At 39.4% G+C, this 26960-nt stretch overlaps 1 protein-coding gene across 9 annotated transcripts in view; it reads left to right on the top strand.

The window, feature by feature from the left end:
- The window catches only part of LOC126363724 (uncharacterized), a 115136-nt gene that overhangs the window by 21447 nt on the left and 66729 nt on the right, over nucleotides 1-26960 (top strand). For 5 of the 9 annotated variants that reach the window (XM_050007992.1, XM_050007990.1, XM_050007989.1 and 2 more), the window contains 2 exons: nucleotides 11328-11448; nucleotides 11682-11807. In XM_050007992.1, coding sequence (XP_049863949.1) covers nucleotides 11328-11448; nucleotides 11682-11807 — 247 coding nt within the window. The remainder of the gene's footprint in view (nucleotides 1-11327; nucleotides 11449-11681; nucleotides 11808-26960) is intronic. The other 4 variants (XM_050007994.1, XM_050007993.1, XM_050007995.1 and 1 more) reach the window with 1 other exon arrangement.

Here is a 26960-nt window from a genome sequence, read left to right on the forward strand (position 1 = left end):
ATGCAAAAGGTTAGCGTCAATGGGTACAAATTAGCTGCACATGTAAGTAGAGATAATACGATGAGAGGAGGAGTTGCCAAATATGTCAAAAGCTTCCACAGTATAAAAAATTTAGAAACTAAAAAATTTTGTGTAGAGCAACATATGGAAGCATGTGCCACTTAACTAAAACTAAATGATGGCACTTTCATAATTGTAACAGTGTATAGGTCCCCATCAGGGAATTTCCAGCTATTTCTAGAAAACTTGGATGCTTTGTTGTGCTATCTGTCAGACAGGGGGAAGCAAATTATCATTTGTGGGGATTTCAATGTTGATTCCCTAAAAGAGTGTAATAGGAAGAGTGACCTTGTAGTATTACTCAGTTCTTTCAATTTGAGCTCCGTCATTGATTTTCCTACTTGGATAACAAAGAACAGCAGGACATTGATAGATAACTTTTTTTATAGACCAAGATAAGTTTAAGGACATAAATGTCCTGTTGAGAATGGTATTTCAGATCATGGTGCACAGCTAGTTACAGTGCATGACATAGCTCCATGCAGTATATCAAATCAGAATTTCAAAGCAGTGCATTCAATTAATAATATAAATATTGCAAACTTTAGGGAAAACCTACAGCAGCTAGACTGGGATGAAGTGTATAAGGAACCCGATCCAAACTTGAAATATAACTTATTTCACGATACATTTTTAAGGGTATTTGAAACTGTTTTCCCAAGAAAATAACTAAACATAATTCCAAGAAAACATATAAAAAACCTTGGCTAACTAAAAGAATAAGAATATCTTGCACCCGTAAAAGAGAACTGTATCTAACAGCAAGAGGGAGTACTGACCCCGAAATTGTTCAATATTATAAAAACTATTGTGTGGTACTAAGAATAGTTATTAAAAAGTCCAGAAGCATGTGTATCAAGTCTGAGATCAGTAACTATGATAATAAAATTAAAGCAATTTGGAATATTATTGAAAGGGAAACAGGGCAACCAAGAGCACAGGAAGACTTTAGTGCCATAAAACTGAATTACAAGTGTACTAACAAACAATCAGAAATTGAAAATATTTTCAATAATCATTTTTTAAATGTTGTGGAGAAAATAGAATCTAGATCTTCACTAGAAGAGGCAAGGCTACTAATAGAAGAGGCCATACCTGTGCAGTTTAAAAAAACTGTATTTCCATCAACCTCTCCCCCTGAAATCAGTAAAATAATAAATTCACTGAAAAGTAAAAGCTCTCACGGAATTGATGGCATTTCCAGCAAGTTACTTAAAGCTTGTTCCCCACAGATAAGTAGGATTCTCAGCCACGTATGTAATAGCTCTTTGGAGCAGGGTGTTTTCCCCGATAGACTGAAATATGCCATTGTAAAACCATTGCATAAAAAGGTGGATATGTCGGTTGTCAACAATTATCGCCCAATCTCTCTTCTGACAGCTCTATCCAAAATTTTTGAGAAAGTAATGTAGTCAAGAGTAGCCTCCCATATTTCTAAAAATAAAGTACTAACAAAATGTCAGTTTGGTTTTCAGAAAGGCTTTTCAACAAAAAATGGTATATACGCTTTTACTAATCAAATATTAAATGCTCTGAATAACCGGACATCACTCATTGGTATTTTTTGTGATCTCTCAAAGGCCTTTGATTGTGTAAATCATGGAATTCTTTTAGATAAGCTAAATCATTATGGTTTGAGGGGGGCAGTGCACAAATGGTTTAATTCATACTTAACTGGAAGAATGCAGAAAGTTGAAATAAGTGGTTCATGTAATGTTAAAACAACAGCTGATTCCTCAAACTGGGGGGCTATCAAGTATGGGGTCCCACAGGGTTTGGTCATAGGTCCTTTACAGTTCTTGATATACATTAATGACTTACCATTCCACATTGATGAAGATCCAAAGTTAGTTCTTTTTGCTGATGATACAAGTATAGTAATAACATACAAAAACCAAGAACTAAGTGATGTAGTTGTAAATGATGTTTTCCACAAAATTATTAAGTGGTTCATAGCAAACGGACTCTCTTTAAATTTTGATATAACACAGTATATACAGTTCCGTACAGTAAATGGCACAACTCCAGTAATAAATATAGACTTTGAACAGAAGTCTGTAGCTAAGGTAGAATTTTCAAAATTTTTAGGTGTGTCCATTGATGAGAGGTTAAACTGGAAGCAACTCATTGATGGTCTGCTGAAACGTCTGAGTTCAGCTATGTATGCTATTAGGGTTATTGCAAATTTTGGTGATAAGAATCTCAGTAAATTAGCTTACTATGCCTACTTTCATTCACTGCTTTCATATGGCATCATATTCTGCGTTAATTCATCGTTGAGTAGAAAAGTATCCATTGCTCAAAAACGTGTAATCAGAATAATTGCTGGAGCCCACCCACAGTCAAGCTGCAGACATCTATTTAAGGATCTAGGGATCCTCATGGTAACCTCACAGTATATATATTCACTTATGAAATTTGTTGTTAATAATCCAACCCAGTTCAAAAGTAATAGCAGTGTGCATAGCTATAACACCAGGAGACAGGATGATCTTCACTATGCAGGGTTAAATCTGACTTTGGCACAGAAAGCGGTAAATTATGCTCCCACAAAAGTTTTTGGTCACCTACCAAACAGCATCAAAAGCCTGACAGATAGCCAACCAACATTTAAAAATAAATTAAAAGAATTTCTAGATGACAACTCCTTCTACTCATTGGCTGAATTTTTAGATATAAATTAAGGGAGGGAAAAAAACCAACTTAAACATTAGTGTCATGCAATATTTTATGTAATGTAATATCTTGTACAGACATCTTTTATTAACCTGACACGTTCCACATCATTACGAAGTGTCGTATTCATGATCTGTGGAACAAGTATTAATCTAATCTAATCTGTTTGATATTTTTGTAGTACAAAGGTTTCCCTACTTGAATCTCTGCATCCTAGTCGATGCATGGTCCTGATTGCTCTTTTCTGCAGTGTTAGGATTCTGTTCATGTGGCATATCAGCAGCATGTCCCCATACCTCTATTCCATAATTAATATATGCAAATATTGTCCCATAATAAACAGTTTTTAATGTTTGTTCAGAGACTAATTTTGATAGTTTGCTAATTAAGTGCAATGAACTGCTGATTTTATTGCATACAAAATTGATATGGTCTACCCATCTAAGATTTTCTTCTAGGTATATCCCCAAAAATTTACATTTGTGAGTGACTTCTTTTTTGATGCCACGGATATTATCAGTACAGGTTTGGTATGAATTACCAAGTTTAAATGGTAATAGCTGGGATTTGCTAATATTGATTTTTAGACCTTGATCTTGGAAGTAAATAGTTATTTGACTTAAGCCATCAGTTGCAGCCAATGTCAAGTCATTAGTTTGTTTGCAAAAGAACAAAAGTTGAGGTATCGTCTGTATAACTTACTAATTGGGAGTACAGAGGTGCCTCTAAATCATTAATGTAGACCAGGAAAAGGAAATGACCCAATACAGAGCCCTGAGGTACACCATGATCTGATCATTAATTTCATAGCTCAGCTTTGTACACTGTTTACAATTGGTTAGATAAGCGATCAGTAGTTGTATGGATGTGGCATTTATATTGTAAGTTTCCAATTTGCTTTGTAGTAGCTCATGGTTCACTGAATCAAATGCTTTAGTAAGGTCTAGAAATATCCCTGCTGTCTGCATTCCCTCATCCAGGGCATCATACACCTTATGGAGAAGTTCGGTAATTGCCGTAATGGTACTGCGATGTTCTGAAGCCATGCTGTGTTTCTGCTAGTAAATTATTCTTTGTGAAAAAATCAGTAAGTTGTGTCAACAAAACAGTTTCAAATATTTTACTGGAAATTGGTATTAGTGATATGGGCCTGAAGTTTGATAGCTCTTCTTTCGATCCTTTTTTATGTACAGGTTTAACTGTGCTTTTCTTCAATATATTTGGAAATTTGAGTTCCCTGATGCTCCTGTTGGTCATGTTGTTGTTGTTGTTGTTGTCTTCAGTCCTGAGACTGGTTTGATGCAGCTCTCCATGCTACTCTATCCTGTGCAAGCTGCTTCATCTCCCAGTACCTACTGCAACCTACATCCTTCTGAATCTGCTTAGTGTACTCATCTCTCGGTCTCACTCTACGATTTTTACCCTCCACGCTGCCCTCCAACGCTAAATTTGTGATCCCTTGATGCCTCAAAACATGTCCTACCAACCGATCCCTTCTTCTAGTCAAGTTGTGCCACAAACTTCTCTTCTCCCCAATCCTATTCAATACCTCCTCATTAGTTACGTGATCTATCCACCTTATCTTCAGTATTCTTCTGTAGCACCACATTTCGAAAGCTTCTATTCTCTTCTTGTCCAAACTATTTATCGTCCATGTTTCACTTCCATACATGGCTACACTCCAAACAAATACTTTCAGAAACGACTTCCTGATACATAAATCTATATTCGATGTTAACAAATTTCTCTTCTTCAGAAACGCTTTCCTTGCCATTGCCAGTCTACATTTTATGTCCTCTCTACTTCGACCATCATCAGTTATTTTACTTCCTAAATAGCAAAACTCCTTTACTACTTGAAGTGTCTCATTTCCTAATCTAATTCCCTCAGCATCACCCGATTTAATTTGACTACATTCCATTATCCTCGTTTTGCTTTTGTTGATGTTCATCTTATATCCTCCTTTCAAGACACTGTCCATTCCGTTCAACTGCTCTTCCAAGTCCTTTGCCGTCTCTGACAGAATTACAATGTCATCGGCGAACCTCAAAGTTTTTACTTCGTCTCCATGAATTTTAATACCTACTCTAAATTTTTCTTTTGTTTCCTTGACTGCTTGCTCAATATACAGATTGAATAACATCGGGGAGAGGCTACAAACCTGTCTCACTCCTTTCCCAACCACTGCTTCCCTTTCATGCCCCTCGACTTTTATGACTGCCATCTGGTTTCTGTACAAATTGTAAATAGCCTTTCGCTCCCTGTATTTTACCCCTGCCACCGATAGAATTTGAAAAAGAGTATTCCAGTCAACATTGTCAAAAGCTTTCTCTAAGTCTACAAATGCTAGAAACATAGGTTTGCCTTTTCTTAATCTTTCTTCTAAGATAAGTCGTAATGTCAGTATTGCCTCACGTGTTCCAACATTTCGACGGAATCCAAACTGATCCTCCCCGAGGTCCGTATCTACCAGTTTTTCCATTCGTCTGTAAAGAATTCGCGTTAGTATTTTGCAGCTCTGACTTATTAAACTGATAGTTCGGTAATTTTCACATCTGTCAGCACCTGCTTTCTTTGGGATTAGAATTATTATATTCTTCTTGAAGTCTGAGGGTATTTCGCCTGTCTCATACATCTTGCTCACCAGCTGGTAGAGTTTTGTCATGACTGGCTCTCCCAAGGCTGTCAGTAGTTCTAATGGAATGTTGTCTACTCCGGGGGCCTTGTTTCAACTCAGGTCATTCAGTGCTCTGTCAAACTCTTCACGCAGTATCGTATCTCCCATTTCATCTTCATCTACATCCTCTTCCATTTCCATAATATTGTCCTCAAGTACATCACCCTTGTATAAACCTTCTATATACTCCTTCCACCTTTCTGCCTTCCCTTCTTTGCTTAGAACTGGGTTGCCATCTGAGCTCTTGATATTCATACACGTGGTTCTCTTATCTCCAAAGGTCTCTTTAATTTTCCTGTAGGCAGTATCTATCTTACTCCTAGTGAGATAAGCTGCTACATCCTTACATTTGTCCTCTAGCCATCCCTGTTTAGCCATTTTGCACTTCCTGTCGATTTCATTTTTGAGACGTCTGTATTTCTTCTGTAACCCAAGGATTTCTAGCAGCCCTTGTCTTTTTACCTACTTTATCCTCTGCTGCCTTCACTACTTCATCCCTCAAAGCTACCCATTCTTCTTCTACTGTATTTCTTTCCCCTATTCCTGTCAATTGTCCCCTTATGCTCTCCCTGAAACTCTGTACAACCTCTGGTTCTTTCAGTTTATCCAGGTCCCATCTCCTTAATTTCCCACATTTTTGCAGTTTCTTCAGTTTTAATCTACAGGTCATAACCAATAGATTGTGGTCTGAGTCCACATCTGCCCCTGGAAATGTCTTACAACTTAAAACCTGGTTCCTAAATCTCTGTCTTACCATTATATAATCTATTTGATACCTTTTAGTATCTCCAGGGTTCTTCCACGTATACAACCTTCTTTCATGATTCTTAAACCAAGTGTTAGCTATGATTAAGTTGTGCTCTGTGCAAAATTCTACTAGGCGGCTTCCTCTTTCATTTCTTAGCCCCAATCCATATTCACCTACTACGTTTCCTTCTCTCCCTTTTCCTACACTCGAATTCCAGTCACCCATTACTATTAAATTTTCGTCTCCCTTCACTATCTGAACAATTTCTTTTATTTCATCATACATTTCTTCAATTTCTTCATCATCTGCAGAGCTAGTTGGCATATAAACTTGTACTACTGTAGTAGGTGTGGGCTTCATATCTATCTTGGCCACAATAATGCGTTCACTATGCTGTTTGTAGTAGCTTACCCGCATTCCTATTTTCCTATTCATTATTAAACCTACTCCTGCATTACCCCTATTTGATTTTGTGTTTATAACCCTGTAGTCACCTGACCAGAAGTCTTGTTCCTCCTGCCACCGAACTTCACTAATTCCCACTATATCTAACTTTAACCTATCCATTTCCCTTTTTAAATTTTCTAACCTACCTGCCCGATTAAGGGATCTGACATTCCACGCTCCGATCCGTAGAACGCCAGTTTTCTTCCTCCTGATAACGACATCCTCCTGAGTAGTCCCTGCCCGGAGATCCGAATGAGGGACTATTTTACCTCCGGAATATTTTACCCAAGAGGATGCCATCATCATTTAATCATACAGTAAAGCTGCATGTCCTCGGGAAAAATTACGGCTGTAGTTTCCCCTTGCTTTCAGCCGTTCGCAGTACCAGCACAGGAAGGCCGTTTTGGTTAATGTTGCAAGGCCAGATCAGTCAATCATCCAGACTGTTGCCCCTGCAACTACTGAAAAGGCTGCTGCCCCTCTTCAGGAACCACACATTTGTCTGGCCTCTCAACAGATACCCCTCCGTTGTGGTTGCACCTACGGTATGGCCATCTGTATCGCTGAGGCTCGCAAGCCTCCCCACCAACGGCAAGGTCCATGGTTCATGGGGGGGCTGTTGGTCATATGGGTAATTATTCCAACTAATTCCTTATTGCATTTTTTAATTGTAATACTGCTCAGTCCATCCCAGCCAGATGAGATCTTATTCTTTAAGTTATTTATTACTTTTCCTATTTCCTCCACACTCACTTCCTCAAATTCAAAAGCAGTGTCCAGCCTAGGGTTAGGCTTTACCATCTGAGTCAGACCTATTTTATTAACTGGATTCACAACTGAAGATATAAAATATTCAATATATATTGCAGATTTTATCTGGATCATTAATATGCTTTTCTTCATGTCGGTTTCTGTCAATTTGGGCATCTAACTCAGAGGTGGCTGTGCGATATCTATTTATTATATTCCATGAAGTATCTGTACCACAACAAAGTGATAATAGTGGTAATTGTATCTACATTGCTTTATATCTGTAGGTCAGGAGAAAAACAGCTACTTTTAAAAACACAACTGGTCCTCCTCTAATAGTACACAACTTCCATTTTTATACAGTACTTCAAACAAAGCCTTTACGTAGCTTTACACAGACCATTATCAGCAGTCCATATACTGGCAATATAGGTAGAATTTACATTTGTGAATCCAAATGTTGTGATAAATTATAGAAGGACTGGCTTATGAGGTATTCTTTCGCTTGCTTTTAAATATTTGAGGAGTTTATATTTGCTGCCTGATGTGTCTTGATAACCTGTTGTAGTCTTCTGAACAAGAATATAAAACACTGTTTTGAAGCCTGGAAAGGGATATACAGTCTGTATGATAAATTATTTCTAAGCAGCTATATTCACAATCTCTTCCATGAGTGGATCCTATGCTTTGGAATTCCTCTCTAGACTCACCACATGGACATTTAGAAGCTGTTAGCAGATGTATTTGAGCAAGACTTCAGACTACACGCCAGTTGTACCATTGGTGTAAAGTGAAAAAAATATTATTATCTCATAAATTTGATAATAAAATTAAAATAATGGATGTTGTAACAAACAAAGAACACACTATATAAACTGCAAAGACTGTAACTGTTGAACATTTGTAAAATTGTAAAAATGAGGGATGATGATCAGGACCAGTTTCTGCTGTCAGTACATATAGAGTTTAAGGCAGTTGAAAATGTTTAAGTTGGAAATAACTTTAAAAATGTTTAATATTCACTGATATAAGAGCAACATTAAAGTAATGAGACTGGTTAGAAATAACATCATTACTTATATTTTTAATTAACTGCACACACTCACCCCATTGGTGTTTCCAGTGCTGGTAGTATCTCTGGAACTCATTTACTGGTATACCAGCAAAAGACCTTGTTACAACTGCTTTGATTCCTGTACTGCTGTAAAATGGTGTCCTTTAATGACAGACTTCACTTTTGGGAATAAGAACAAAATCATGTGTGGTCATGTCAGATAAATAAGGAGGTTGCAATAGCACTGAAATGGGCTTTCACTCTAATAACTGCCCATCACATCAGACAATGCAGTATGGGATGGTGCATTATTGTGACGTAGGACCCAGTTGTTAGCAACGTGTGGACAAATGTGATGGGCATGTTTTCAAAATCTTTCTAGTGTTTCTTGATAGTAGTACTGGTTTACTGTCTGGCCTGTAGATGACCATTCTTTGTGCACAATACCCATGAAGTGAAAGAAACGCACAAGCAAGCACATCATCTTTGACTTCGACATATGCGCTTTCTTTGGTCTTGGGAATTCCTTTGAACACCATTGTGAACAATGATGTTTCGTCTTGGGATCATGCTGCATAAACCAACTTTCATCACTTGCGATAACTCATTCTAGTAAATATGGGTTGAGTTCCACTTGTTCCAGCAGGTCAGCAGCCATAGTCTTCTAGTTGATCTTTCTGTTGCTGTGTGAGATTTCTGGGAACCATTTTGGAACAAAGTTTTCTTTTCCAGGTTTTCAGCCAGTATCAGATGACCAGTTTCCCAATCAATGTTCAGATCATATGCAGTTTATTTTCACAGTTAATCTTTGATCAGCTTGCACAAGTTCACTTCCCCTGACTGTGTTATCTGTTCATACTGTTGATGATCGCCCATTACAGTATTCGTCTTCGACATTGCTTTCTCCTTCAGAAAACATTTTGTGCCAGTGAAACACTTCTGTTCTTGATAAAGCCTTGTTTCCAAAAGCCTGCTGAATCTCCCCCATATGATACTGCGTATTTTGCATTGAATTTCACACTGACAGACATGGCATACTGCTGCACAGTTTTTCAAGATTCCTTTGTTGTGATGAGGAGCAAACATAGGACTTCAATTTTCAAGCTACTGCTCATGACTGAAACATTGTAGGTGCACACCACTTGCAATTGTGGTGTAGAAAGGCCAAGTTCACATAATGCCTGTGGTAGCAGGCCGCAGGGTTGCTGCCCTAGAGAGGAACAAAAATCAGTCTTGTTACTTTATTGTTGCTCCACATATGCCATTGAATTATCCAGTCAGCTATTTCTCAGTTTCTGTTTGTGTAACTCTTTTGGTGGGGAGAGGATACTGAGATATAGCAAACTGGAATTACTACACCTGATAATTACTAATTCTTTTGTCTAATCCATATCCTACCTGGATACAGCTATTTATGTAATTTATATGTGACATATGCATGAATATTTCAGAATGTTATCTCAGCTGAATTTCATTTAGATTCACTATATAGATTATTGTTTTTAATGTGCTTGTTCTTCTAATGCATGCAGCTTTCATAAAAGGGTTACTAATCAAAGATATGACCAATTGATCTTTCCACTGCACTATTACTTGGCCACAAGTTTTTGTGTACCTGTGTACCTGGCATCAGACAGCAACCACTTATGGTACATCAGACTCACAGTATCTTGTTTCATTCACAATTATCAGTATACCACACAATTGGGCAGCCACCTGTGAAAGAGGAATTTGCAAACTGCTTGTGACTGACAAAGTCATCTGTTCAAAAGCAACCTTTGTGGCACGTTTTTGAGTCATCAGTCTTCTGGCTGGTTTGATGTGGCCTAGCATGAATTCCTCTCCTGTGTCAACCTCTTCATCTCATAGTAGCACCTGCAGCCTATGTCCTCAATAATTTTATGGATTTATTCAAATTTCTTGTGTTCATCTCCAGTTTTTACCCTCTACAGCTCTGTCCAGTATCATGGAAGTTACTCCATAATGTCTTAGCAGATGTCCTGTATCCTATCCCTTCTTCTTGTCAGTGTTTCCCATACATTCCTTTTCTCACTGATTCTGTGGAGAACCTCCTGCACTTGGCACAGATAATGATCTAGCCTTTATCCATGGATGGTGCTCAGGTTTAATTTAGAGTCTAGAACTGAAGATTGAATTTTTTAAAATAAGGTTGTACACATCTTATACCAGTGCCATTTTAAGTTAAAGTAGTAATCTAACCAGGAGGCATGACCTTGACCCCTTTGGTTTGACGTGTCTTGAACATCCACTTACTTGAATGAATTTAGTGTCCAAAACACAGAAGTATATGTGGCCTCAAGAGAGTTGGAGCAGACAAGTCGTATTAAAGTTTCAGAATTTCTCAACTCGACCTCTGAATATGCTACAAGCTGTCTTGTGCAGACACTCAGAAAAAAAAGTCAAATACATATATCTGGGCATTGTTAGTCAAAAAGTTAACTTTGCTAATCTTTAATCTGTTACTAATAAAGTTAACTTTGTGAAACATTAAAGCATTGCTTTACAGGTGATTTATCAGAAGTTAAAGTTAATCATTGATCAGTAAATCATATGGTAAACTTTGTGTAGTAAGTGTAGTGAAATGAGAAAGTGAATCAAACTCATACCATTGCTTAAATTAAGCATTTGGTTGCTCCTGTTGCTATCTGCTTACTTTACAGCAGGTGATATTTTAAAGCGGTTTATTTGCATCACTTCTGCAAAAGTACTATAACAATTGTGTTTACTTCATTTTAGTCATGAATTTTTAATGTATTTTTACAAATTTTATGGTATTGTGTTTCTCTAATGTTTGTCATGCACTGTTATGTCAACTCTGTTGCTTTATACAAACATGCTCTACATCATAGTCTCCTATGCACTGATATGTCTCAACATCTTATTTTCTGTATTAGAATATCACCTGTAATAGAGAAGAAAGGCAGCAACGTGAGCAGCCAGAAACCTGTGTGGGATATTGTGGAGAAAAATCTATTCTTCTTAAGATATCTTACTGTCCAAACATGGAAACAAAGAGTAAATATGCTGAGATGATATCTTTAAAGTCATTTACTATTTTACAACTAATATATTATTTTGATCAGCTCAATTTTTATGTAATTCACCTTCTGTGATACTGTATGTACTTCAGTGTTGTTTACCTTTAAACCAAATTACAACAGTGACTTCTTTTAAAACTGCCTGCCCAGATCCTGAAACAAACTGTGAATTCACAATTTCAAAGTACAGTATTAAATTTTTGTTTCCAGATGAGATTGACCTCTGTGATGACTACGGCAGGTTACTGAATGTAAATGATGTGGAGCCATGTAAGAATGGCTTGGAACTACGACTATTTCAGCCTCGAGCTACATACTTTGTTTTTCTTATCAGTCGTAAGTTATCCAAAATTTAGACAATAAATTAATTTGCAGGTATTTCAGTGCAGAATTGAATTTTAGGTCTTCCCACTGACAAATTACCTACCAAAGATAGAACTTTATATGTTTCTGGTGTATCAGGTACTGTGCTGTACATAGTTTTTATCTCTAATTTTTTGGCAAAATGACATTCTAATAGCGACTAATATTATTTTCTAAAGTACCAGATTTATTTCAATTTGTTTGCTACATTCTGTTTTTGGTGGTAAAATGTTGTGACTAATTGAATATCTGAGTTTTCAGTCATGTTGTTTCTGGAGAATAGAAAATGTTTATTTCTGTACCTCATTATCATTGCTGTTGTAACTGTGAAAATAATTGAATATTTTCTTTAACCTTAGTAAATATCTGCATGCATAACTGTTTTAACATTATCATGTAAACTGAAATGTTTGCCACATATAATTTCTTCCTTGATCTAAATAGATGAATATAAATGTCCTGGTTGAAATTGTGGTTATTAAAATTTTACAATTTTTTTCATGAAAAATAGCAGCAGTATACCAGAAGCATTATCATGAAACAGTTTGAAATTTACAGTTCTTAAGTCATGGTGTCGATCATGTAGTGCACAATGCAGCTGTACCAATATTTCACCCCAGTTCGTAATATTCATAGTAGTCCTTTGTCTATAGATGTCCAATAACACGAGTAAGAAACATTGGTGAACTGCTCTGTGAAAATTACAGGTGAATCATACAGTTTTTAAGTGCCTTCTCAATGACAGAACTATGTGAGAACTGTGGTAAAGGAGGTGAATGGTTGACTTCAGTTTATTGGGAGAATTTTAGGAAAGTGGGTTCACCTACAGAGGAGACAGCATGTAGGATGCTGGTGCGACCTGTTGTTGAGAACTGCTCAAGTCTTTGAAATCAGTACTAGGTCAGATTAAAGAAAGACATTGAAGCAATTCAGAGGCAGGCTGCTAGATTTGTTACTGGTAGGTCTGAACATCTTGTAAGTGTTATGGAGAAGGCAACATTCTTTTTGAGGAACAAATTAATAACTTTAATACTGTAAATGATATAACTTTTAAAAACCAGTTCAGATTCCAACAGGGTAAAAGCACCGTGAATGCTATAAATGAGTTTATCGTAAAAATATGCTCCACGTTAGACAAAGGTAGAAATGTGACAGATATATTCTGTGATTTGATTAAAGCTTTTGATTAAGTGAACCATGCATTACCCCTCCACAAATTACAGATGTATGGAATCAAAGACACTGCTTTTAAAATGGTTTAGCACTTACCTGTCAGGTAGGAAACAAAGAGTAATTTTAACTTCAAATGGAACCAATTATTCATCAGACTGGAAAACAGTTCCCCAAGGAGTCCCACAAGGTTTGATATTGGGTCCCTATCTGTTTCTTTTTTTACGTAAATGACCTACCACATGCTATTGTAGTTCATTCAGTCTTATTTGCTGATGATACATCAGTTCTAATTGAAAAAGAGGTATCTGAAAATATTCCAGAAAAAGCCAAAAATACTTTAGAAAAACTTGAATCTTGGTTCTATCAAAATGGACTAAAACTAAACGTAACTAAAACCAAAATGATGCAATTTGAAGCTAAATCAGTAGAAAGGAGTGAAATAAAGATAACTTGCAATGATCAGGATATCACAGAAGCAAACTACGTGAAGTTCTTAGGCCTAAATCTTGCCAAAATTTAAATTGGAAGGTACACATAGATTACTTAGCAAATAAACTGAACAACTTAGCATTTGCAAGTGTATTTTGTCAGGTGCCACAAACATGGATACCAGAAAGATAATTTGTCACTGCTACTTTGAGTCAGTTATTCGTTATGGCATAATCTTGTGGGGAAATTCAGCAAATGTCACTAGGCTCCTAGCATTACAAAAGAAAGTAATTAGAAACTTGTGTTGCAAAAAAAAAAAACGGGAATCCTGTCAACCACTGTTAAAAAATTTAAAAATACTATCTATCCCCTCACTTTACATATATGAGATGGTGGTGTTCCTATATAGAAATCAACATACACTAGACGCTTTCCGTTTTGACCACAACTACAGCACTCGCCTCAGAGATAACTTTAAACTTCCAACACATCGTTTAAAACTTTATGCCCAAACGCCAGAGTATATGGGGTTAAAAATTTTCAATAAAATAAAAGGCAGTAATATATTTAAAATGGAGATGTCTTCACTGAAAAAATTTCTCTTTACTCTTCTGGTGGAAATGTGTTATTATTCTGTCGATGAATTCATTGAGGACAGCTTCACAATCTGAACACAGGGTTTGCATTACATTTATTATTTTATGTACATGCAACTTAGAAATGTAAAATATAATGTAAAATTTTCTATTTCTCTTAAAAAAAGTGAAAAAAATTTCTTTGGCAAACCTTGACATGTCTCCTGTACATCAAATCAAATGATTTGAAAATTGTGTGTAATGAGATGAATAAACCACATATTACATATTGAGAAAATTTAGAGAACTGGAATTGGAGCTGACTGCCAAATGATTCACTCTCATCAACATACATTGCAGGTAAGGACCACAAAGATAAGATATGAGAACTTAGGGCTCATATGGAGGCACATACAGTCGTTTTTACCTTTCCCTATTCGCAAATGGAACAGGAAAGGAAATTACCAATAGTGGGACAGGGTGCCCTCTGCCATGCACCATATGGTGGCTTATAGAGTATCTTTGTAGATGTAGACATAGATGTAGATCATTGTTATATACAGCCTTCCAGTCTTCTGGTCAAAGTAACATTTGCAATATGTTGAGATTTCAGCATTTGTCGGCCTTTTCTCAACAACTGCATTTCCAGTTTCCGTTTTCTTATCCTGCAGCACAATTAACTGCCCACAGTGATTTGAAATGACTGTGTTTTTTGCACTTTCAATCTATGTAAAGGTGTCTTTACAAAAAAATAATGTATTTTTGTATCCGACGATTCAGTGCTCTTTTGGCTGTTTACATGCACCTTAATGTTACATGCATTTACATCCTGAAAACAATTTGTACAGGTGCTCTGTTCCAATGTATTTATACTCTTTAGTCACCAGCTCCTGAAAAGTACAGGAATTCTGTAATATATGGAGGAGGTGTTGAGGCACAGACAGGCGCAGTGAAAAGAGCACTAAACATTTACACTTTTGGTGAAAAGGCCTTCTTTGAAGGCAGAAATCACACACACACACACAAGCATAACTCACACACACGCACATCACTTGAGCACTGTCTCTGGCCGCTGTGGCGGGACTGCAGACTGCAACAGCATCTGACAGGACTAGTAATCTGCAGTATATGGTGTGGGTCGGGAGGAAGGATGGGGCTCAGAAGGGGACGATGCAGGGTAAAGGTAGTGAAGGGTGTACTACTTATGGATGCATGCCAAGGACATGGTGGGACAGGATAGGGCTGGTAGGTGCAGAGTCAGTTGGCGAGGGGGGTGGGGGGATGGAGAGAAACAGAAAAGGGCAGTGCGTGTGTTAGCAGAACAGAAGGTGGGACAGTGAAAGGGGTAGGTAGCTGGAGTACAGGGGCTAGTGAAGACTGACGCCAGCAAGGTTATGGGAAAGAAGGATTTAATTTGGGGAGAATTCCCTCCTGTGCCTTTCAGAAAAGGTGGTTTTGGTAGGAAGAATCAAGATGGTGGAATCTGTGAAACAGTCACTGAAGTGACGCACGTTATGTTAGGCAGCACATTCAGAAACTGGGTGGTGGCAGCTGTTGAAGTGGTGGTAGTGTACAGTGGTCAAAACAATTAGGGGATCAGCTGAGATATCTAGGTTCTGAAGTATTGTCATCGGCAGAATGAACTAAAATGGTTTGACGTCTTTCTGTCAGAGCTATGGAGTGGAGACAACTACATTACGGTCACTGACACAGTGGTCTACATCTACATCTACATCCATACTCCGCAAGCCACCTGACGGTGTGTGGCGGAGGGTACCCTGAGTACCTCTGTCGGTTCTCCCTTCTAATCCAGTCTCGTATTGTATGTGGAAAGAAGGATTGTCGGTATGCTTCTGTGTGGGCTCTAATCTCTGATTTTATCCTCATGGTCTCTTCGCGAGATATACGTAGGAGGCAGCAATATACTGCTTGACTCTTCGGTGAAGGTATGTTCTCGAAACTTTAACAAAAGCCCGTACCGAGCTACTGAGCGTCTCTCCTGCAGAGTCTTCCACTGGAATTTATCTATCATCTCCGTAACGCTTTCGCAATTACTAAATGATCCTGTAACGAAGCGCGCTGGTCTCCGTTGGATCTTCTCTATCTCTTCTATCAACCCTATCTGGTACGGATCCCACACTGCTTAGCAGTATTCAAGCAGTGGGCGAACAAGCGTACTGTAACCTACTTCCTTTCTTGTCGGATTGCATTTCCTTAGGATTCTTCCAATGAATCGCAGTCTGGCATCTGCTTTACCGACGATCAACTTTATATGATCATTCCATTTTAAATCACTCCTAATGCGTACTCCCAGATAATTTATGGAATTAACTGCTTCCAGTTGCTGACCTGCTATTTTGTAGCTAAATGATAAGGGACCTATCTTTCTATGTATTCACATCACATTACACTTGTCTACATTGAGATTCAATTGCCATTCCATGCACCATGCGTCAATTCGCTGCAGATCCTCCTGCATTTCAGTACAATTTTCCATTGTTGCAACCTCTCGATACACCACAGCATCATCTGCAAAAAGCCTCAGTGAACTTCCGATGTCATCCACCAGGTCATTTATGTATATTGTGAATAGCAACGGTCCTATGACACTCCCCTGCGGCACACCTGAAATCACTCTTACTTCGGAAGACTTCTCTCCATTGAGAATGACATGCTGCGTTCTGTTATCTAGGAACTCCTCAATCCAATCACACAATTGATCTGATAGTCCGTATGCTCTTACTTTGTTCATTAAACGACTGTGGGGAACTGTGTCGAACACCTTGCGGAAGTCAAGAAACACTGCATCTACCTATGAACCTGTGTCTAAGGCCCTCTGAGTCTCGAGGACGAATAGCGCGAGCTGGGTTTCACACGGCCGTCTTTTTCGAAACCCATGCTGATTCCTACAGAGTAGATTTCTAGTCTCCAGAAAAGACATTATACTCGAACATGGAAAGTTGTAGCAGAGGGGGTCAGTGTTGACGTATGTTTACTCTACCAAATGAATTACACAAGCAATTGGGTTCAGATAGTGTAGTGGGCAGGAAGTGCAATGCAAGAACAATGTGACTTACCTGAAGCTATGATATGGAGAGCCATAGGACGGTGGGAAGCGGGACAGACACAGAGGGAGGTGGCTACAGCTATTGGAGTGTCCCCAAGTGTAATTTCCAGGATCTGGACAGAATTTTAGACAGCAGGAACCATTAAAAGAAGGCAGGGCCAAGGACGTCCATGGGCTAACTACCTGTTGAGACAGGAGGCTGTATGCAACTCAGCTGCAACGCACCCTCCAGGTAGCAACAGGATGCGCAATATCAACACAAACAGTCTGAAATCGCCTTAAGGAATGTGGCCTTTATGCATGGAGGCCTATGGCGAGTGTTCCATTAAAACTGAATCACTGTTTGGTCTGCAGAAACTGGCAGGAGAAACATCAGGATTGGAGTTGTAACGAACGGCACAGGGTGCTGTTCACTGATGAGTCAAGATTTTGTGTTCATCTGGACAATCATTGTTCCCTCATCTGGAGAGATTGTGGAAATCTGAACAATCCTGCTTATGGGCAGGAAACATCACCATATCATGGACGAATGGAGTGGGCAGGAGTCAGCATGGGTGTACGTACGGACCTCTATGCCATTCAGAATGGTGCTTTCACTGCTCCGAGGAATAGAGACGACATCCTTCGACCTTTTGTTGTGCCGTATGCTGGTGCCATAGGAGATAGGTTCCTTCTGGTGGACGATAACACTTGTCTCCACAGAGCTGCACTGGTGGACAACATGTTTTAAGCTGAGGGAACTGAATGAATGGCATCCCCAGCTTGTTCACTGGACTTAAACCTGATTGAGCATGTCTGGGATGCACTTGCCAGACGCATTGCAGCCAGACCAGCACCTCCTGCAATGGTTGCAGAGCTGGATATTACACCAATCGAAGAATGTCCAAATAACCCCTTACTGTCCATGCCACACAAGTGTACAACTACACTGGCCGTCTGAGGTGTTCACACACCATATTAGAGGGCAACAAGAATGAGTGTTTCACTGTTATGGTGCCTTGCTCTACGTAAACACCATGTAAACATCAAGGAAAGAGTTGAGGCAGCAAAATATTGTACTGTATCACACACAAATTACAACTGTAACCAATATCTGAATAAAATACATTTCCATATGTCTATTGCATATGATATCTCACCTGATTCCCTAAATGTTGTAAGCAGTGTAGCTGTTGCTGTTAGAACTGCTGCCCAATCCATATCAGGAAGTCCCTTTATTTCCAAGAAGTCCCGTCCATACCACCTAGCCATCTGTGTGAATCACATCTGTAGTGACAAGCAGTTCCAACTCCAAATTTTTTAGGGTTTCGATGAGGCCTTCACAGCCTATTACTTTCCAAACCATCTACAGAAACAAATTTCCTACACTATGTGATCAAAAGTATATGTTTTTCATATTAGGTGCATGTGCTGCCACCTACTGCCAGGTACAACATATAAGCGACCTCAGTAGTCATTAGACATTGTGAGAAAGCAGAATGGGGTGTTCCGCGGAGCTCACGGACTTTGGAAATGGTCAGGTGATTGAGTGTCACTTGTGTCATATGTCTGTACACGAGACTTCCACACTCCTAAACATCCCTAGGTCCACTGTTTCCAAAGTGTTAGTGAAGTGGAAATGTGAACGGGCAGGTACAGCACAAAAGTGTACAGGTTGACCTTGTCTGTTGGTTGACAGATACTCCCAACAGTTGAAGAGGGTTGTAATGTGTAATAGGCAGACATCTATCCAGACCCTCACACAGGAATTCCAAACTGCATCAGATCCACTGCAAGTACTATGAAAGTTAGGTAGGAAGTGAGAAAACTTGGATTTCATGGTAGAGTGACTGCTCATAAACCACACGTCACACCGGTAAATGCCAAACAACGACTCGCTTGGTTTAAGGAGCATAAACATTGGATGATTGAACAGTGGAAAAACATTGTGTGGAGTGACAAATTGCGGTACACAATGTGGTGATCTGATGGCAGGGTGAGGGTATGGCGAAAACCCAGTGAATGTCATCTGCCAGCATGTGTAGTTCCAACAGTAAAATTTGGAGTCGGCGGTGCTATGTTGTGGTCCTGTTTCCATGGTGGGGGCTTGCACCCCTTGTTGTTTTGCATGGAAATATCACAGCACACACCTACATTGATATTTTAAGCACCTTCTTGCTTTGCGCTGTTGAAGAGCAATTCGGGGGGTGGCAGTTGCATCTTTCAACATGATCGAGCGCTTGTTCATAATGCATGGCCTGTGACAGAGTGGTTACATGACAATAACATCCCTGTAATGGACTAGTCTGCAGAGAGTCCTGACCTGAATCCTTTAGAACACCTATGGGATGTTCTGGAATTCTGTCTTCATGCCAGGCCTCACCGACAAACATCGATACCTCTCCTTGGTGCAGCACTCTGTGAAGAATGAACTGCCATTCTCAAACGAAATTTCCACCACCTGATTGAACATATGCGTGCGAAAATGGAAGCTGTCATCAAGGCTAAGGGTGGGCCAACACCATGTTGAATTCCAGCATTACGAATGGAGGGTGCCATGAACTTGTAAGTCATTTTCAGCCAGGTGTCCTGATACTTTCGATCACATAGTGTATATACCTTTCCTTGCCAGTCACCTACCCTCACATATCCAAAGTATGACCACAAAGGAACATTCCTGTCATGACTCACTACCACTGAGGACTGGAGCAACTGAATCATAATTTTCACCAGTGTTTCGACTACCACTCATCATGCCGTAAAAAAATGAGGAATATCCTATCCTCCTACCTCCCCACTCCTTCCACAGCGGTATTCTGCCATCCAACAAACCTACACAATATCCTTGTCCATCTCTACTCTCCCCTTGCTCCCAACCACTTGCATCACAGCTCATATCCCTGCAGTAGACCAAGATGCAAGACCTGTTCCATGCATCCTCCCACGACTAGCTACTGCAGTCCTGTCACATGCATCTCCTATCTTATCAAAGCTGTGAAAGTCATATGTGATGTACAAATTAAGCTGCAACTGCTGTACTGCTTTCTATGTTGGCATGACAAGTAACAAACTGGCAAACTGTGGCCCCAAGACAACTGGACCACCCAGTGTCTGAACATGCTGCCTAACATGATGTGCTTCACTTCAATGACTGATTCACAGCCTGCACCACCCTAATTCTTTTTACCAACACCAGTTTTACTGAATTGCATAGGTGGGAACTCTCCTCACTCCTCACATTAAATCCTGGTCCCACTCCAGAACTACACAAGCCTTCTTTTCTGCTAACTCATGCACTAGCTTCTTCCCCTTGTTTGTTTCTCTTCTTTTTTGTCCCCCCCCCCCCCCCCCCCCCCCAAGGCCACCCGAATCTCCGAATCTGCATCTAGAAGTCCTATGCTGTCCACACCATGTCCTTGGCACACTGCCACAAGCAGCACACCTACCCCTATCCTGTTATCCTCCCCACCCCTTCTTCCTCCATACCCCTACCACTGATGGCAGGCTATTTATCCCACCTGCAGTCCACAGTCGGGCTACATGAGCCAGAGAGAGTGATCATGTGGGTATGAGTAGTGCTTGTGTCAATGTGTGTGTTTTCTGTCTATGAAGAAGGTCTGTTGGCCAAAAGTTTAAATGTTTAGCAGGCTTTTCATTGTGCCTGTCTGTGACTCGATGTTTCCTCTATATGGTATCAGTCTATCCTTTTCATAATACTGCTGTTATTCCATCTCGGTTTTCCATTGTTTACTTCTTTAATAGCTTTGTAGTGTATTACTTCAAGTTAGGTTAGGAAATCTTTTATGCCAGAGATTAGAGAGTGACATTTTGCTAATACTAGGCATTTGCCCTCCAGAGAATTTGTATGAATCAGTGCAACTTCAAAAGATGTTGGGCATTGAACACATTTATTTATAATGAATCCCTGAGTGAACTACTCCTTCACTTTTATGTTCAGTTCTGCAAGAATAGTGCAGTCTATTATAACCCTGTAAATTGTACATCTTTATTTTATTTTCAGTCAGTCCATGCTCATTCATTATGAGACTCACTCTCTTGCTCTGTATCACCATACTGAACATTTTGAAGAAATGTTCAGAAATCAAATTAGTTTACTTTTTTACCAGTGGATGTCAGAATTCCTGCTCTTTAAATTGTGCAGCTTTTGTTTTCATTAGGGTTCTCCCTTATGCAATTGTTACTGCTGTGTTTGGCAATAAAAGTCATTTGTTAACATCAAGCATCAAAGCTGACACCTGGAGTCAAATGCTTCAGTATAGCTACTGCACTAGTTACCAAGTGTGATTCAATTTCTCTATGAAACTATCTAGAGAAGAAGATCATTTTATGATTGTTCTGGGAGGGGAAGGGGTAGACAATTGTTTGGATTCCAATCCTAAGAATGACGATAAAACTGAGCTCTGCAACAATTTGCCTGTCTGTACTGCTGAGTTAGTGAGAGGAAAACCTTGGATCTTCGACAGTTTTCGTTGATTGTGTGCGAAGGATCATTTGTCAGTGGGATGAGCCATAGATGAAAGTGAAGAACAACAGTTTTGAACAGTGAAGCCAACTACCCAGCCTTTGCACAAATTTTCCTTGCCTCTCTGGCAAGATAAAAATGTTATTAAAATTCCCTTACAGGATGTTCTGTCTATTCATGCATAGGTTCCTTCCCTGGTTTGAAAACTGGCCAGTATTTGCCATGTACAAACATCAGTACATCATATTTTAGAAGGATGTGTATTGTTTGCTGGTAAGAGGATGGGTCAGGGGACTAGATACCACTCAAAGACCCAAATACCTGATAATCCCAAGGCAATGCCTTGGATATTTGGTGTCTCACATTGGAATGCCATAATGATGATGAGGTGTGGAACTAAGGAGAATATGTCAAGCTCTGCCTCACAGCTGTGACAGATTTGCAGATATAAAGGCAAATTGTGACTCAGTATTCAGATGTCTTGCCATTGTGTCTTATTGTATGAGGGACATTCCAAAAGTAAGAGCACATGACGTTCATTCAAGAGTCCTGGTCTCTTTTGTCTAATGGCAGACCCAAGTTTCGCAAGAATGTCACAGTATATGCTGCAATGATGGTCCCTTGCTGGAGGAAATCCAGGAGAATCACACTTTTTGTATCCCAACCTCTCCTGTGGAGGGAGACACTTTGAATTTTTTCCTCATTGGGGATCGGGGATACTTTTATGTCATTGAAGTGGCCTTGGATTCTGGGATAAAGTGGCGAACCCATATCTCATTGACTGTGATGATTATAAACTCATTTTCCTCTTACACATACCGCATGAAGTGTTCGAAGCCGATTTTTGTTCTTGCGCTCTTGTGATCCAGGGTGAAATTCCTCAGCACCCCTCAGGCAGACACTTTTTGATAATGTAATACATCTTGGAGCATATGGTGGGCTTGAACATGGCTGATACGCAGTGTCAACACCACACCTGACACTGCTATGCCCCTGTCTGCTAACACCATGTTCTGTACTCTAATAATGTTGTTTTTATTCATGGATGTGGAGGGCACCTGCTTTTACTTTCATCTTCCACACTCATTTTCTGAACATGCAACACCAGTGACTAACCATTTGACAAGACATGACTTCTTCACCATACATGGTCTGTAGGTGTTCATAACAGACACACTAATCCCACATGACCATTCATACCGAATAACAACTTGCATACATTGGTAACCATGTTGTCAGAACACTTCTGTCTGCCATAGTGATGTGTGCTCAGATATCCTTAGGTACACTTGTCATTACATGCAGTCTCCCATCCTTCATCAAAGACACCAACCACTTTCTTGAACGCCTGGAATCCTTACCCAATCTGTTACTCCCGGAAACCATCCTTGTAGCCATTGATGCCAGTTCCTTAAACACAAATATTCCACACGTCCAGGGCCTCGCTGCGATGGAGAACTTCCTTTCATGCCGATCACCTGCCATCCTTCCTAAAACCTCTTTCCTCATTACCTTAGCCAGCTTCATCCTGACCCACAACTTCACTTTTGAAGGCCAGACATACCAACAATTAAAGGGAACAGCCATGGGTACCAGGATGGCCCCCTTGTACGCCAACCTATTCATTGGTCACTTAGATGAAGCCTTCTTGGTTACCCAGGCCTGCCAACCCAAAGTTTGTTACAGATTTATTGATGACATCTTCATGATCTGGACTCACAATGAAGAAAACTCCAGAATTTCCTCTCCAACCTCAACTCCTTTGGTTCCATCAGATTCACCTGGTCCTACTCCAAACCCCATGCCACTTTCCTTGACATTGACCTCCATCTGTCCAATGGCCAACTTCACACGTCTGTCCACATCAAACCCACCAACAAGCAACAGTACCTCCATTATGACAGCTGCCACCCATTCCACATCAAACGGTCCGTTCCCTACAGCCTAGGTCATCATAGCAAAAGAATCTGCTCCAGTCCGGAATCCCTGAACCATTACACCAACAATATGAAAACAGCTTTCGCATCCCGCAACTACCCTCCCGACCTGGTACAGAAGCAAATAACCAGAGCCACTTCCTCATCCCCTCAAACCCAGAACCTCTCACAGAAGAACCACAAATGTGCCCCACTTGTGGCAGGATACTTTCTGGGACTGGATCAGGCTCTGAATGTGGCTCTCCAGCAGGGATAGGACTTCCTCAAATCCTGCCCTGAAATGAGATCCATCCTTCATGAAATCCTCCCCACTCCACCAAGAGTGTCTTTCCACCGTCCACCTAACCTTCGTAACCTCTTAGTTCATCCCTATGAAATCCCCAAACCACCTTCCCTACCCTCTGGCTCCTACCCTTGTAACCACCCCCCGGTGTAAAACCTGTCCCATGCACCCTCCCACCACCACCTACTCCAGTCCTGTAACCCGGAAGGTGTACACAATCAAAGGCAGAGCCACGTGTGAAAGCACCCATGTGATTTACGAACTGACCTTCCTACACTGTGAAGCTTTCTATGTGGGAATGGCCAGCAACAAACTGTCCATTCGCATGAATGGACACAGGCAGACAGTGTTTGGTTGGTAATGAGGATCACCCTGTGGCTAAACATGCCTTGGTGCACGGCCAGCACATCTTGGCACAGTGCTACACCGTCCGGGTTCTCTGGATACTTCCCACTAACACCAACCTGTCAGAACTCCGGAGATGGGAACTTGCCCTTCAGTATATACTCTCTTCTCGTTATCTGCCAGGCCTCAACCTCTGCTAATTTCAAGTTGCCGCCGCTCACCTGTCTTTCAACAACATCTTTGCCTCTGTACTTCTGCCTCGACTGACGTCTGCCGAAACTCTTTGCCTTTACAAATGTCTGCTTGTGTCTGTGTATGTGTGGTTGGATATGGGTGTGTGTGCGAGTGTATACCTGTCCTTTTCCTCCCCTAAGGTAAGTCTTTCCGCTCCCGGGATTGGAATGACTCCTTATCCTCTCCCTTAAAACCCACATCCTTTTGTCTTTCCCTCTCCTTTCCTCTTTCATGATGAAGCAACCGTTGGTTGCGAAAGCTTGAATTTTGTGTGTATGTTTGTGTTTGTTTGTGTGTCTGTTGACCTGCCAGCGCTTTCGTTTGGTAAGTCATATCATCTTTATTTTTAGATACATTTTTCCCACGTGGAATGTTTCCCTCTATTATGTCTTTATATATATCATTCTGTCCTACTTGATAAAAAACTTGATCTTCATTGCGAAGGTGTATGGAAAGTTCTAGAATGTTGAAGATCATGTGTTATCATAATTATCTGTGGATTGTTGAGATTGATAAAATTATGTACATATACTAAATTAAGTAACTAAACAAGAAATTGAAGGAATAAGTCCTTAGAAATTTATAACTAGAGACTTCAGAGATGTTAGAATGAAAAATCAATGCTTCTAATTAGCAAAATGGTAATCTAAAGATCCAGTAATAGAAAACATCGTTATCTTGAGAATCAGCTTAAAAGTTATTTCCAAGTGAAGTATTTTCATTTTTTATTTATTTATATGTCTTCCTCTGCAATTAATAGTCTTTGTAATTATATTTCTATTTTACTCTCCAATTGTTTACATCTCACAGTTTCCCGATTTCAGAATTTGAGGCCTTATCTGTAACTTTCTCATATGCAGTCGGATAAAGCACAAGGTTTGTAATCTCACTTAATGTTAGGAACCAAATGCAAATTTCTTAATTAATTATGTAACTAAAATAATATGATAGACATTATTGTAATTAAAGTTCAGAATGCTTTTCTTATGGAAAGCTTAAGATATTACTAGAAAAGATTGTTATCAAATATTGTATTTCATACCTTATTTGGCTGTAACATAAGTTCTTTACGTTTTGTAAATTTTAATTGTAACATCAAAATTGTACAAAATTATGCTTTATTTTTGAAGGTACTGTTAAAATTATATATAAAGAAATGCAATGATGCTACGACAAGTCAGTTTTGAAGTTACTTTTGGAAGTCAAAGAGATCAATGTGGTCTGTCTGTGTTTTGTTTACATGATGAGTGTGCAGTCCCGGTGTCAATTAATGTGAATAAATTTAGTTAAGCATTAAAATTTCCCATTCCTTCATCAATGTACCAGGCAAAAGAAAATTAAGTTAAGTAACATTCAACATGAATCGTTGCATTTGGTAGAGATGAGCTGCAATCAATGTTTGAAATGTGGAAATATGTTTAACAAGTGACTGTTTCAAGTGAACATAAGACGAATTTAATGCATAAATTGTATTGAAAAATTTTGTGTTATGGATGAACAGAATGAATGGATGTTGCCGCATGGGAAGAGTTGGTGTGGATAAAAAAGGATCAAATTCTCGGACAGCACCATCAACCATCAGATGAGTAACAGTTTATTTTCTTAATTAGTGTTTCTGTGAAAGTGACAGACATTTGCGTGGGAAGTTGTTATATTTTCTGATTTATCATGGCCGATAATGACAAGGTAAAAATGAGTGAGGAACCAGTGGAAAACGCTTTGGACCTAGGAGTATCAGTGACCTGTCGCCAAGTAGTATTACAAGTGTAGATTGAAGCTTTGTTGGAGAGGGTTCCAGTGTTAATGTCACCTCGAGTACTCCAATTGCACAGGGAAGAGTAGGCGGAGATGATTTGTTAATGTTATTCATGTCGCATATGAAAGAAGCAAAGGAACAGATGGGACAGATTAGGCAGGATACTAGTAAGACAAGGGAAATCTGTACCCACGTAGGAGCAGTAGAAGGAAGGTTAGAGATATCAGAAACTAATTTCACACAAGACTTGTCCATAAATGAGGAGAGATTCAAAAAATTAGATAAACATGTAGAGGTAGAAAATCCTAAACTGAAAGTAGAGGTTGTCCAGACTAGGAGATTTTTAGAAGAAAAAGTAGGATCTTACAAAAGGAACTCTGAGTCAAAACTTACAGACATGACTAATCAAATAAGTAGTGTAGAGCTGAAGTGTGATGAAAAAATAGATTTGTGTAAAAATAATGTTGTAGATTTAAGTAAGAAAGTTGTAGAATTACAAGAGGGTGTAGCTCATAGCGGGGTGTAGCTCATAGCAATTTTGTTTGCAATATTAATTGTGTATGGGGTGGCGCACCTTTAAAATGCTTTCCGGGGGATGGGAAATTGCATCCTGTTGATTTTTTACAGTATAGTCAAGACAATTTTGGTAATGACATAACAGACAATGTTGAGATTAAATTTGTTAAGTGATTTTTGGATGGAGAAGCACTCTCATGGGCCAATCAGAATGTTAATTCTACCATGTCATTTGATGAATTTGAAAGAAAGTTTTTAAATAAGTTTTGGTCAAAATCTGAGCAAGCTAGGATTAAAAGTGAGTTTTTGAATGGTCAAATGTATAGGGAAGATGACGGTAGCGTGAAGT

The sequence above is a fragment of the Schistocerca gregaria genome, chromosome 1 (genome assembly GCF_023897955.1).
Source record: "Schistocerca gregaria isolate iqSchGreg1 chromosome 1, iqSchGreg1.2, whole genome shotgun sequence".
NCBI classification, from domain to species: domain Eukaryota; kingdom Metazoa; phylum Arthropoda; class Insecta; order Orthoptera; family Acrididae; genus Schistocerca; species Schistocerca gregaria.